The sequence below is a fragment of the Maylandia zebra genome, linkage group LG15 (genome assembly GCF_041146795.1).
Source record: "Maylandia zebra isolate NMK-2024a linkage group LG15, Mzebra_GT3a, whole genome shotgun sequence".
Classification (NCBI taxonomy): Eukaryota; Metazoa; Chordata; class Actinopteri; order Cichliformes; family Cichlidae; genus Maylandia; species Maylandia zebra.
The window spans coordinates 21,328,623-21,343,224 of record NC_135181.1 but is presented as its reverse complement, the minus strand read 5'-3'; the positions used below and the strand labels follow the sequence as shown (position 1 = coordinate 21,343,224).

At 38.8% G+C, this 14,602-nt stretch overlaps 2 protein-coding genes across 3 annotated transcripts in view; one reads left to right on the top strand and one right to left on the bottom strand.

Moving 5' to 3' along the window:
• The first annotated feature begins 890 nt into the window (after positions 1–890).
• On the top strand, positions 891–13,618 carry slc22a2 (solute carrier family 22 member 2). 2 transcript variants are annotated; one of them, XM_014409653.3, is made up of 12 exons: positions 891–1,337; positions 6,438–6,485; positions 6,642–6,745; positions 8,029–8,183; positions 8,423–8,591; positions 9,914–10,028; positions 10,313–10,413; positions 10,493–10,707; positions 10,797–10,905; positions 10,985–11,097; positions 13,096–13,195; positions 13,526–13,618. In XM_014409653.3, exons 1-12 carry the CDS (start codon positions 987–989, stop codon positions 13,614–13,616), a joined length of 1,671 nt encoding a protein of 556 aa, XP_014265139.2. In that variant the 5' UTR covers positions 891–986; the 3' UTR covers positions 13,617–13,618. The 2 variants fall into 2 exon arrangements, 1 of the variants encoding a protein (XP_014265139.2); XR_002721267.2 differs by lacking the exon at positions 10,985–11,097 and having other exon boundaries at positions 13,526–13,614.
• Positions 13,610–14,602, bottom strand: part of plg (plasminogen) — a 22,796-nt gene continuing 21,803 nt past the window's right edge. The window contains exon 19 of the mRNA XM_004550668.6: positions 13,610–14,008. Coding sequence (XP_004550725.3) covers positions 13,847–14,008 — 162 coding nt within the window. The 3' untranslated portion in view covers positions 13,610–13,846. The remainder of the gene's footprint in view (positions 14,009–14,602) is intronic.

Sequence of the window (14,602 nt, the reverse complement as noted above, 5' to 3'; positions counted from 1 at the left end):
CACTACATAGAAAATGAAAATGATGGTGAGGATGTGTTAGTAACAATGTCAAGTTTGAATAACACACACTGCACACTACAAAGATGCAACAATTATAGAAGGAAGAAAATACATTTTTTAAGTATTCATAAAATTTTTTCAGGTGTCAGTCTTTTAGAAGTCAAAATATTTTGGCTGTCATTTAAATGTCTCTCTTTGAAGAATTAGTTTTATAATGTAAGATAGAATTCATTTTACATTAGTGTTAGGGTTTGGCACTTACTTGTGAAGGTTAAACTTTGGGGTTAGCGGGTTGTGAATGCCTTGAAGTCAATAAATGCACTTACAACAATATCCACAAACATGTCTGTGTATTTATCCACGGTCCCTGGGCCTAAACACAGAGTCGGGCACAGAGCAGCTGCTCCAAGGTGAAGAAGGCCAGACAGAGATTTCTCTGATTTGCTCAACTTCTTTTAATCAAGTTAATTTTTCTCTAAATTCTATAAACTTCTTTGATTTCGGTTAAGAAAATAAATATGTACTGTTTAATGTAACACTGTTCTATATATACATTTTTTTTTTTTTTACAAATTCCAGGAATACAGTGGATGGAGGCAGAGTGATTCAAACACAGTCATTTTTATTGTGTAGTTAATACACGTCACACCATTTTCTTAGAAAAATAAAAGACAGCTGACCATCCGTGTCATGTGATGTGATGATCGTGCATAAATATTGAAGCTAAGGCCATTCAAGCATTCCTTAAGAAGACATACATTTAATGATTGCATAATCCTGCTTTCTTCCTGTGTTTGACTTTATTAAACAGTAACACGCTGTTACCCAGCTGTGTTTCATCTGGCCCCTTTGGACTTGTGGATCGACCAGTGTGAGGTGCACGAGGTCTAAGCACCCCTGAAGGGACTCTGATAGTTTGCACTGATCCATGGTTTGCTGAACAGAACAAGATTTGACTTGATTTCTTAAACTTTGCGACAGTAAGGATGACCTTTGATGACCTCTTGGAAGAAGCCGGGTCATTTGGCCGCTGTCAGAGGCGAATCTTTGCCCTGCTCTGCCTCTTGTCGTTGCCCTTTGCAGGGGTATACGTCGGCATCGTATTCCAGGGTTTCACCCCTGATCATTGGTGTCGGGACCCTGCAGTGGTGGAGAGGAGGCATGCATGCGGCTGGAACCTGACAGACAGTCGCAGACTGACGGTGCCTCTGGTCAATAACTCTGGACTGGTGCAGCACAGCACCTGCGAGCAGTATGAGGTGGACTGGAATGCCACAGAGCTGACCTGTGACACACAGGAACTGGACCTGAGTGGAGTCCCACTTACAGCATGCAAGGTCAGTTCCTATATGACTGTTTTTCACAGTGTTTATGTATAATTTTCATATAGTTTCATGTATAGTTTCATATGCACAGTTTACGTAGATAAATGGGTGATGTTTTATAATTTAACTATAGTTTTATAGTTTAATAATGTCAGTCTTGAGCATTAAATAATGGATTCAGTGCTGTTATAGGTAGTAGAAACAAAAAGAAGACTGAAAATGTTTTTTTTTAATGTTTTTGTTCATCAGTGACGTTATGGAAAGGCCAAAAAACCCCAAAACAAAACAAAACAAAACAGCCTTTAACTACTTTTACACAAGATAAAGTGTTCAAGGTACAGTTTTTTGGTTGGTAGATTGTTCCAGCATGTTAGAGAAATTCACAGAGCTGTTCTGTGTTCTGCTCTCTCAGCCGCTTTTGATGTAATCAGTCCCACACAGACTCCATGATGTTGATAATACGACTCTGTGGGGGACAGACCATCTGTTGTAGAACCCCTTGTGGCTGAAGATAGTTTACACTATTTTTACTTATGAGACTGACTGGATGTTAGGACTCGTCGCTTTCCTTCTGCGGATGAGTCAGAGACCAGATATCTCCCTGAGCACTGCGTTAAAATAATTTGAATCAGCGCAACAGACATTTACTATGGTTTTAGATTCTACACATTGTTCTTGCTTGTTCTGTGCTCAGGGCCTACTCTACCCCCAGTGCACTTCTTTTAGTTTTCAGCCACTGGTGACTGAAGAAAAGTCATCCATGAAGAAAACAAAGTGCCAAATACTAAAGTTCCTCTAATGGACACTTGAGGCTGGCTCCAAAATGCCACTATGAGTATGAATGAATATCTCTTGCTTTCTGTTAATCTTCATATATTTTAATTCATTCTACTCAGTAGCACCTGAGTTGGCAATGTTTAATAATGGGTAGATAATAAGTTATTAAGAATACAACCAAAGAAAACAATTTTCCTTGTCCATATACACTGGGGCAAAAAAGTATTTAGTCAGCCACCAATTGTGCAAGTTCTACCACTTAAAAAGATGAGAGAGGCCTGTAATTTTTATCATAGGTGTACCTCAACTATGAGAGACAAAATGATGAAAAAAACGGAAAATCACATTGTCTAATTTTTAAATAATTTATTTGCAAATTATGGTGGAAAATAAGTATTTGGTCACCTACAAACAAGCAAGATTTCTGGCTCTTACAGACCTGTAACTTCTTCTGTAAGTGGTTCCTCTGCCCTCCACTCGTTACCTGTATGAACTTATCAGCATAAAAGACTCACTCCAAACTCCACTATTGCCAAGACCAAATAGCTGTCAAAGGACACCAGAAACAAAATTGTAGACCTGCACCAGGCTGGGAAGACTGAATCTGCAAAAGGTAAGCAGCTTAGTGTGAAGAAATCAATCAAATCCTGTAGTGCCAGACGTGTCCCTCTGCTTAAGCCAGTAAATGTCCCGTCTGAAGTTTGTTAGAGAGCATTTGGATGATCCAGAAGAGGATTGGGAGATTGTTATATGGTCAGATGAAACCAAAATTGAACTTTTTGGTAAAAACTCTACTTGTCATGTCTGGAGGAGAAAGAATGCTGAGTTTCACCCAAAGAACACCATACCTACTGTGAAGCAGGGGGTGGAAACATCATGCTTTGGGGCTGTTTTTCTCCAAAGGGACCAGGAAGACTGAAACATGTAAACAAAACAATGAATGGGGCCATGTTTCATGAGGTTTTGACTGAAAACCTCCCAAGGAGGCAAGAGCATTCCAGATGATGCGTGCCTGGGTCTTTCAGCATGACAATGATCCCAAACACAGCGCCCGAGTAACGAAAAAGTGGTTTCGTAAGAAGCATTTCAAGGTTCTGCAGTGGCCTAACCAGTCTCCAGACCTTAACCCATAGAAAATCTTTGGAGGTGTCATGGTCCTGAGTCTGAGGACTCTGTGTTTTGTGTTTCTTTATATTATTCTTTGTTCTCGGTTATTCTGTTTTGTCTTTTGTTTAGGTTTGCTATGTGTTAGTGTTTTTGTTTCATGCCTGCCTGTGTTCTCTCTGTCTGTCCATGGTGTTATTGTGTCTGCTCATGAGTCTGCCTGTCAAGTTCAGTGTCCTGTCTGGTTCTCTGTGTCTCTTAGTTTCCTGTTTTATTCTGAAAGTTCATGTCTCATGTCAGTGTGTTCAGTTTTACCGCTCCCCTGTCTCGTTAGCCTAATTGCTCCCAGCTGTGTCTCCCTCCTGTGGCCCATTCCCTGATTACTCCCTGTGTATTTAAGCCCTGTGTTTTCCTGTGCTCTCTGTTGCGTTGTCTGTCTAACGCCATGTCTGTCTGCATTACTCTGTGTAACCCGGTGTTCATTCTGCGTCTCTCCGCCATCTTTCTTTGTGCATTTTGTTCCTCCTCCCGTGCGTGTTTGGTTTAAGTTTAGTTCTTTAGTTTTCCCCAGTTTAGGTTTGTTTACTCCCCGCTCTGCTCTTCCTGTTTTTGTCACCTTATCACCTCTGTAAATAAACACTCACTCGCACCCCAGCCAGTGCCTGCATTTTGGATCCTTTTATCAATTCACCACACGACTGCTGCCCAGCCGTGACAGGAGGGAGTTGAAAGTCTGTGTTGCCCAGCGACATCCCCAAAACATCACTGCTCTAGAGGAGATCTGCATGGAGGCATGGGACAAAATACCAGCAACAGTGTCTGAAAATCTTGTGAAGACTTACAGAAAACATTTGACCTCTTTCATTACCAACAAAGGGTATATTAAAAAGTATTGAGATGACCTTTTGTTATTGACCAAATACTTATTTTCCACCATAATTTGCAAATAAATTCTTTAAAAATCAGACAATGTGATTTTCTGGATTTTGTCTCTCATATTTGAAATATACCTATGATGAAAATTACAGACCTCTCTCATCTTTTTAAGTGGGAGAACTTGTACAATTGGTGGCTGACTAAATACTTTTTTGCCTCACTGTATTCAGTACGGATCAACAAGAAAAAGGTAAGACACTGTGTTGTAAGCAACACAAGGCTTCTAAAAGTGCGAAACCTTACAGTTTACAGAGTTACTTGTTAGTTTGAGCCTGTTCCCATTGGGGAAGACAAATGTCCGAAAAACAATTCAATTCAATTCAATTCAATTTTATTTATATAGCGCCAAATCACAACATAAGTCGCCTCAAGGCGCTTCATAGATACAGAGAAAAACCCAACAATCATTTGACCCCCTATGAGCAAGCACTTTGGCAACAGTGGGAAGGAAAAACTCCCTTTTAACAGGAAGAAACCTCCGGCAGAACCAGGCTCAGGGAGGAGCGGCCATCTGCTGCGACCGGTTGGGGTGAGAGAAGGAAGACAGGATAAAAGACATGCTGTGGAAGAGAGACAGAGATTAATAACAGATATGATTCAATGCAGAGAGGTCTGTTAATACAAAGTGAATGAGAAAGGTGACTGGAAAGGAAAAACTCAATGCATCATGGGAATCCCCCGGCAGCCTACGTCTATTGCAGCATAACTAAGGGAGGATTCAGGGTCACCTGGTCCAGCCCTAACTATATGCTTTAGCAAAAAGGAAAGTTTTAAGCCTAATCTTAAAAGTAGAGATAGTGTCTGTCTCCCGAATCCAAACTGGAAGCTGGTTCCACAGAAGAGGGGCCTGAAAACTGAAGGCTCTGCCTCCCATTCTACTTTTAAATACTCTAGGAACAACAAGTAGGCCTGCGGAGCGAGAGCGAAGTGCTCTAATAGGGTGATATGGTACTACAAGGTCATTGAGATAAGATGGGGCCTGATTATTCAAGACCTTGTATGTGAGGAGCAGGATTTTTAATCCAATTCTGGATTTAACAGGAAGCCAATGAAGGGAAGCCAAAACAGGAGAAATATGCTCTCTCTTTCTAGTCCCTGTCAGTACTCTTGCTGCAGCATTTTGGATTAGCTGAAGGCTTTTCAGTGAGTTTTTTGGACATCCTGATAATAATGAATTACAGTAGTCCAGCCTGGAAGTAATAAATGCATGAACTTGTTTTTCAGTGTCACTCTGAGACAGGATATTTCTAATTTTAGAGATGTTGCGCAAATGGAAGAACGCAGTCTTACATATTTGTTTAATATGTGCATTGAAGGACATGTCCTGGTCAAAAATGACTCCAAGGTTCCTCACAGTGTTACTGGAGGCCAAGGTAATGCCATCCAGAGTAAGAATCTGGTTAGATACCATATTTCTAGGCTTTTCAGGGCCGAGTACAATAACCTCAGTTTTATCTGAATTAAGAAGCAGAAAGTTAGCGGCCATCCAGGTCTTTATGTCTTTAAGACATTCCTGCAGTTTAACTAATTGGTGTGTGTTATCTGGCTTCATGGACAGATAGAGCTGGGTGTCATCGGCATAGCAGTGAAAATGTATGCTATGTCTTCTAATGATACTGCCTAAGGGAAGCATGTATAATGTAAACAGAATTGGTCCTAGCACTGAACCCTGTGGAACTCCATAATTAACCTCAGTGTGTGAAGAGGACTCTCCATTTACATGAACAAACTGGAGTCTATTAGATAGATATGATACAAACCACTGCAGTGCAGTACCTGTAATACCTACAGCATGTTCTAATCGCTCTAATAGGATATTATGGTCGACAGTATCGAATGCTGCACTAAGGTCTAGCAGGACAAGCACAGAGATGAGTCCACTGTCAGAGGCCATAAGAAGATCATTTGTAACCTTCACTAAAGCTGTTTCTGTGCTGTGATGAGCTCTGAAACCTGACTGAAACTCTTCAAATAAACCATTCCTCTGCAGATGATCTGTTAGCTGTTTGACAACTACTCTTTCAAGGATTTTTGATATGAAAGGAAGGTTGGAGATTGGCCTATAATTAGCTAAGACTGCTGGGTCTAGAGATGGCTTTTTGAGTAAAGGTTTAACTACAGCTAGCTTGAAGGCCTGTGGTACATAGCCGATCATTAGAGATAGGTTGATCATATTTAAGATCGAAGAATTAATTAATGGCAGGACTTCTTTGAGCAAAATACAACTGAAAAGCTTTGTGTGAAGTGTTTAAACTGTCCGTATTGGATTAAATGTTTACTTTTTTTGTCTTTCAGGAAAGCTGGGAGTATCAGTATGAAGGCAGGAAATCCTTCGTCACAGAGGTGAGAAGACAGTTTGCGTAAACTTAACAAAGTTGATTTAGATTTAAGAGAATTCCCTAAAATTTCTCTGTATTAATTGACTAAACTGTGCAGGTATGTAAGTGAAATTGGAAGTTTTCATATAGACATGAAAAAATGTCTTTGTTCCTTTTTCAGTTCAATCTGGTGTGTTCAGATGGATGGTTGGTGGACATGTTCCAGTCTACTCTCAATGTGGGCTTCTTGGTTGGCAGTTTCGCTTTTGGATACTTTGCTGACAGGTGAGGCTCCAACAACCATCAAGTTTACTGTGCTGGCCAGGTAACATATACAGGGTGGGCCATTTATATGGATACAAAATGGGAATGGTTGGTGATACTTAAGTCCTGTTTGTGGCACATTAGTATATGTGAGGGGGCAAACTCCTCAAGATGGGTGGTGACCATGGTGGCCATTTAGAAGTCGGTCATCTTGGATACAACTTTTGTTTTTTCAATAGGAAGAGGGCCATGTGACACATCAAACGTATTGGTAATGTCACAAGAAAAACAACGGTGTGCTTGGTTTTAACGTAACTTTATTCTTTCATGGAGTTATTTACAAGTTTCTCTTTGTTCACAGCCATTGACATGTCGAGGTTAACACGTGAGGAGCGGATTGAAATTGTGTTGATATCTGGTGAACGCAGTAACCGGGTCATTGCAGCAGATTTCAATGCAAGACACCCTTTTCCAGCAGGATGGTGCACCACCACATTATGGGTGCCAGGTCCGAGCATTCCTAGATGAACAGTTTCCTGGAAAGTGGATTGGTTGTCATGGGCCAGTTGAATGGCCCCCAAGGTCTCCCGATCTGACCCCCTTAGACTTTTATCTTTGGTGTCATCTGAAGGCAATTGTCTATGGTGTGAAGATACGAGATGTGCAGCACCTGAAACTACGGACACTTGATGCCTGTGCTGGCATTTCTCCTGCGGTGTTGCTATCAGTGTGTAAAAAGTGGGAGAAGAGGGTTGCATTGACAATCCAACACAATGGGCAGCACATTGAACACATTTTATAAGTGGTCAGAAACTTGTAAATAACTCATGAAAGAATAAAGTTACGTTGAAACCAAGCACACCATTGTTTTTCTTGTGACATTACCAATAAGTTTGATGTGTCACATGGCCCTCTTCCTATTGAAAAAACAAAAGTTGTATCCAAGATGGCCGACTTCTAAATGGCCACCATGGTCACCACCCATCTTGAGGAGTTTGCCCCCTCACATATACTAATGTGCCACAAACAGGACTTTAATATCAGTAACCACTCCCATGTTATTACGGTGTATCCATATAAATGGCCCACCCTGTATAATTACGACTGTGTTTTATAGAAAAATATAACTATAACACCCCTGAAACACATGAAGGCATGTTTGTGTGGTATGAATAGGCACACTCCTGCAGGCCTCTTGTGGCTAGACTTGTGGCTCTGATGTGTCCTGGAGTGAATATATTATTTTCAAAATAATATTCATTCAACGAATCCCCACCTGATGTATTTTCCATTTCACTCTGCAGGTTTGGCAGGCAGATCAGTTTCTTGGTGTCCAACATTTTGAATGCAGTAGCAGGAATCGCAGTGGCTATAGCGCCAAACTACATCTCCATCCTTGTGTTCAGGACCATCCTTGGCTTCAGTGTCAAAGGAGGCTGGATGACCTCATATGTGCTGCGTAATCATCTCCATGTTTTCTGAAACAGATTTTTTCTCTGAGGCATTTTCATAGCTAACTGTGTAGAAATGACACGGCCTAACTTTTGATCATACATTTTCAAATTATTTTTAGGTGAATAATGCAAGAATTTTCTTACATTTGTGGAATTTATATACTTGTGTTATTTTTGCATGTCACATTGTTTTGTTTCTAACAAAATTGTCTTACTTTTAATACCATTCCTGTCCCTCTGTTAGTCACAGAGATTGTTGGTGTGAAGTACAGGAGAACAGTGGGTATCTTGTACCAGATGTTCTTCAGTGTGGGTCTCCTCATCCTTCCTTTGCTCGCCTACTTTATCACAGACTGGCGCTGGCTCCAGGTCACCTTCACTGTGCCCTACGTGCTCTTCGTGTGTTATTACTGGTAAAAAACCAAACAAACAAAAAAGAAAAAAAAAATCTCAATGTTGTTTGACATTGTCATCGTGTACACATGACAATGTCAAACAAAAACAGACATCTGTCTGTGCCTGCCTTTGCGCTCATAAATGACCAGTGGCATTTATGACAGTGCGTCACCTTCATATATATATATATGTATATATGAATATTCCAGTGTTCAGCATGCTGATCGCCTGATCTCTGAGGCAATCATTGCATCACAGTAAGGGTTAGGGAGTCGGGGGCAAGGCATTGGACTACCAATCACGCCATGTGGACATGACAGTCCACATGGCGTGATCATCCAGAAAAAAATGCTCACTTGAAATGAACTACTAGTCACTTTTTCATCACTCTTATGTAAAATTTTAGATCTGTACTTGTTCAGAAATGTCCAACACTCTATGTCATTTTTTCACATAATAGTGTTATCAATATTGTCCATTGGCCAGAGGGGCCGATGGCGCGAGATGGCAGCCTCGCCTCTGTCTCGAAAAGACCCTCAAACCTGTTTTTGGCTTTCCTTGCACACACATTTGGATACTAATCAATTGGATACTAATCAAGGATTTTGTGCACTACTGCAAGTTGTTTGGATAATTGCACAAATAGGCATATATGCAGGTTACGTAATAAAGTGGTATGTGAGTTTGGATCAGGAAACAAGACTTACAGTACTTCTAGCATGAGATGGTGCTTCCCTTTTAGATCAAAATAGATTTTCCCACTAAATTTATTATAGTAAAAGGAAAACAAAAACTGCCCATTATCTTTGGGACTATGGTTTATATATGATGTATCTCATTGCTTTTGTTCTGTGCTGATGCAGGAAGCACTCTGGCCTTTAAATAGTAAAGCAAGAAGTAAGGTTATGGAAGTCAGCAAGGTGGACGGAGATGTAGTACTTCTTCCTCTCCTGCTGTGGTTTCAGAGTCAAGATTCAAAGTGTTTATTGTCATGTGTGCAAAGAAAAAGCTTCTCTCTGTACAATGAAATTCTTTCTCTGCTGTCCACACGCAGATGCCGGTTAACATGTACAAATAGATAAAATAAAAATATCATGAATAAATACATGGAGACAAAAAAATTTAAGTATTAAATAGATTTATGTGCAAAAGAGCTATGAGCTTAATATGCTGGTTTAATTACTTGTTCCATAATAATAACCATTTTCACCTTGCATATTTACCATAGTCACTTTCCAGGGAGTTAAAAAGCTCCTCATCTCCTAAATAATGTATAAATCTTTTCAGTTAAGATTTTTATCTACAGACTTGCACCTTTAGACACTTCTTTGTTTCTCAGGTTTATCCCAGAGTCTCCGAGGTGGCTCATCTCTCAGAACCGTTCCTCCAAAGCTTTGAAGATCACTGAAGCTGTGGCCAGAGAGAACCACAGGACACTGTTCAAGAATACGGAGGTAGGCCGATTAAATAGTTCACTTACAGAACAATTTAAGAGTTTATAGATAGCAATGACTAAAGGAACAATATATTCACCAAATATGTTTAGCAGTTTACTGCTGATTTTAGTATTTAATGGAATTTGTTGACAAAGATAAAGAAAATCACCAAAACTATTCTCTAACATTTCATTTCCACTAACAGGAAACATTAAGACCCATTAACTCCTTATTTCTACCATTATTTTATGACACTTTTTAATCCTGCTTTAATCTCACATTTCCATGTTTTTATTTCCCAGTCACTGACTGATGGTGAAGGTGAGTCTACCTCTGCCTCTTTGCTGGACCTAATCAGAACTCCAAACATGAGAAAGCACACCTTCATCCTCATGTTCAACTGGTGAGACTTGCCTGAAATCACACACGTTTTTTTTGCCTACATGCAGTTGATGCTGAACCTCTGTGTTTGTTGTGCACAGGTTCACCAGTGCTGTGGTTTATCAAGGCCTCGTCATGCGCTTGGGGATAGCAGGAGGAAACGTCTACATTGACTTTCTCATTTCTGGCTTGGTGGAATTTCCTGCCGCCTTCCTTATCCTCTTCACCATTGAACGTATTGGCCGGCGTCTCCCATTCGCCACTGCGAATATCGTAGCTGGAGCTTCGTGCTTCATTGCTGCTTTCATTCCTGACAGTGAGTTTTATGCATAGACTGTACAGAAAACACAGACATGGTCACCACCCTGGTACCCATTGGTTATTGACTTCCTGTGTGTATCTCAGGCTTGTTCTGGTTAAAGACAGCGGTTGCCTGTATCGGTCGGTTGGGGATCACCATGGCCTTTGAGATGGTGGTGTTTGTTAACACAGAGCTCTACCCCACATTTGTCAGGTGAGGAAACTAATTATAACCTGCTGAAGTTATAACCAGGAAATTGTGTTTATCTCTCCATCATTTTGACTGAATACAGGAACCTGGCAGTGTCTGTTTGTTCTACTCTGTGTGATGTTGGAGGCATTGTGTCCTCATTCCTGCTGTACAGACTGGCTGCTATCTGGCTGGAACTGCCACTCATCATCTTTGGTGGGTTTATAATGTTTACCAGTAAGCATGTATATGAAAAAAAAAAACGTTAAATACTAGATGAAAGGTGCAAAACCTCATATTTATGTCTTCTCAGGCTGAATTCTTAAGAATGTTAAGGACTGTGCTCTACATTGCCACTAATATATTTTGGAAAAGGATGAATCTACAGACAAAATACGTACAAAAAATATTCTGTATTTTATGTACATAGCTCAACTAATGTGAATGTGCGAGTGAATGTGAGTGCAAATGGTTGTCTGTCCCTGTGTGTTGGCCCTGCGACAGACTGGCGACCTGTCCAGGGTGTACCCCGCCTCTCGCCCTAAGACAGCTGGGATAGGCTCCAGCACCCCCCGTGACCCTGAAAAGGATAAGCGGAAGCGAATGGATGGATGGATGAACTAATGTTAGAGAAATGTATCTATTTTGACATTTGCTTTAAAGGTGTTTACTCTCACCAAATCACATAGATGTTACTAGAATTAAAGAGTACAGATGCAACTGAACAAGCAGGTTTAGTCTGGATTTCATCTCTTGAGTTTTCCAATTTTAGATAAAGATTCAGCTGTTTGTTATTTATTATATTTATAAGAACGTCCCTCTCCCTCAAATCAAAACAAAACCAAACAAACAAAACCCCTGAAAGCATAATATTACTTTGCCGATGGGTTGCCAGAAAAATACTGATAAAAAATTTTAAAATTAAGATTTGGGGGAAATATGTCAGAGATTTTCCGTATGGGCTGTATAGGATTTCTTCTGTAGAATGTATGTGATAAATAAAACACATTTACATGGATAAAAGCTACACAATTACCTAATGATATATTCAAACATGCATGTAATGTAATAGTTAGGCTTAAAATGGCAGAAAAGTAGTTTTGTTCATTGTAATTAATTAATAACATATTATATATTTTATCCATATTTAATATAATAAAAATAAATAGCAACTATTACTTTTTTTTTTTTATAAAACTAGTAACTGGGTTTTAAAAAGTAACAAATCAAGTTCATAGATTTACCTTTTCAAAAACATCCATAAAATGTTAATAATGTACTCTTAATAACAGATCCTAACAAGGAAAAACAAATGGATCAGATATAATTTCACAAAGCAGTGACACTATTTATGGAATAAAGTAGTAAGTAGTAATCTAGTAGTAATATAGCATCACTATGTTTCGATTTGCCATATTTGTCCTTAAAAACATTTAAAACTTTTTTAAAAAAGTCTACTGCTGCTGTAAAACCCCTTCATCACTTAATGTGAATTTTTACTTATGTAAAACTACAAAGAAATTACAAAAAATATTTTGGCACTCACAGTGTTGTTGAATTACATCAGTTATAGAATAATGTTCTTGCAGGTTTGAGTAATGGTTGTACTGGCTGCTGACTGTGAATGGTCCTTTTTTGTCACCCGACTTTAGCCAGTATTTTTTCGACAACAACTTCAGGATGTTTCCTGAAGCAGTAAACTAGAATTTAACATCTTATAGGTTATTCAAAGGAAGTAATCTGTTAAATTACAAGTTTCAGTTAATTTTATAGAGCCCACTGTCCAGAGTTTGAGCCATCCACACAGTATAATACAATGTTACTAACTGCCTGTGTAACTATTCTTTGGAGTGAATAATTCAAGTAATTCATTAAATGCAATATTTTTAGCTAATGCTCAGAGAATGTTTTACACTGATACCAGTTCCTTTAATGCTTTTGTAGGAGCTCATGAGTGTTTTAAAAAGTGATAATTGTTTATTCATTCGATATTTTATTTATTACAAAGATGTTAAAAGCTTTTTATTTAGTTTTTAATCAACAACAATTTGAGTCAGAAATATATATTTTTACTAGCCTAAGTGTGATTATGACACACTAAATTTAAAAAACAGAACAATATCTGAAATTGAAAAGTCTTTAGCTTTTTTGTAGGAAATAATTAAAATAATTTTGCAATTACACTGACATTATCTGCATCTTGTTTTGGTACAGGCGCTGTGGCAATCATAGCTGGAGGTTTGGTGCTGTTACTTCCTGAAACCAAAGGAGTACCTCTCCCTGAAACCATTGATGATATTGAGTTCCCTAATTGGTAAAATGTCCCAGTTTTTTCAGTCATAACACATTCAGAATCCCGTTTACTGAGTACAGCTAAAGTATTAGTCCAGAGGTCCATATGAAGAGCACTGTGTATAACTTGTTATATTAATGAGTAAAGTAATCCTTCTTCTGAGTTCATATTACTTTTTAAAGGCATTACAATTAGCATTTGTTTTTCATCACTTCTTTTTGTAAAACTTACGTAAAATTCAAAGAAAGTCTGTACTAAAGTTTCATTGTAACTGATAAGGAAACTTATCTCAATAGACATTTACTATGCATTATTTGTGGGTGTAGTGTCAAAATGTTTTCTCTCTCTCAGGAAAAAGCGGAGCCACGAAGAAAATCATCAAATGAAGAATCTTCTGAAGTCTGAAGATCAGATGAAAAACAGGGAAACAACTACTGAATGATTACATTTTATTTCACCCAAACACAAGGAAGTACGTTTTTAATATTTGTATAATTTCCTTGTTTCATTTAAGTATTGTTTTTCCAAATTTCATTCATTGTTCATTGTCCTTCTTTTTTTTAAACCAGTAACATGCGCTGTTTATAGTGTATCCACATCAGTCAGCAGTGCTTGTAATATCAGAGCAGAACAGTGTACATATGTTAAGATCCTCAATAACCACATTGCAGTTTAGTTGGTTTTGATGGTTCTATCTATCCAGTCCACAAACTTAGACACTCGAGCGTAGACGCCAGGTTTCATGGCATTAGCACAGCCCAGACCCCAGGATGTGACACCCTGCAAGACAAACCTGTTTTGCGAATAACACACTAGAGGACCACCGCTGTCACCCTACAAGGAGAAAACACACACATATACATATATTTTACTGTTCAATTCACAGCTGCTTTTGATGCCATTGAGGTTAACTGCTGGCAAAACTAACAGAGAAGAAACAGAGGAATTGTTTGGCCAGTGGCTCATTTAAAAAATATAACAGAAGACTAATTAAGGCATTGGAAATAGCACATCTACTGTATTTGTTGTTGACTATATACATTGAAAAAGTGGGATACTAAGATTTATTTAACACATTTGACTTGAGTCCTTTTACCTTTTAGGCAGGCCAGACAATAAAACAAAATAAAAAAATAAAAAAATAATAAATTAGTAAAATTACAGAATTTACTCTAGACCCCAAAACAGGAACTTTCCTCTTATTTACTTGTTCCTGTTAGTAAATTGTGTTGGTGTACTATGAATGGCAATGGGGGTGAGCAGTCTTATTAAATTACAGAAGTTCAGAATTGATACACTCGTTCACATTTTCTATCATTGTCCAGTGGGTTGGGTTTGAGTCTTCTTCAGGACTATCCTGGCCCCCGTGCCTTATGTTTGACACCCCAGAACTAAAGATCACTGATAACATGAGTGTGCCATAAAACA

Bases quoted from the DNA above. Each gene is read 5' to 3' on its own strand.
- slc22a2 (XM_014409653.3), top strand. From the start codon at position 987: ATGACCTTTGATGACCTCTTGGAAGAAGCCGGGTCATTTGGCCGCTGT. The intron at 11,098-13,095 runs GTGGGTTTATAA...GTTTTGGTACAG, and splicing joins ACTGCCACTCATCATCTTTG to GCGCTGTGGCAATCATAGCT. The intron at 13,196-13,525 runs GTAAAATGTCCC...TCTCTCTCTCAG, and splicing joins GATATTGAGTTCCCTAATTG to GAAAAAGCGGAGCCACGAAG.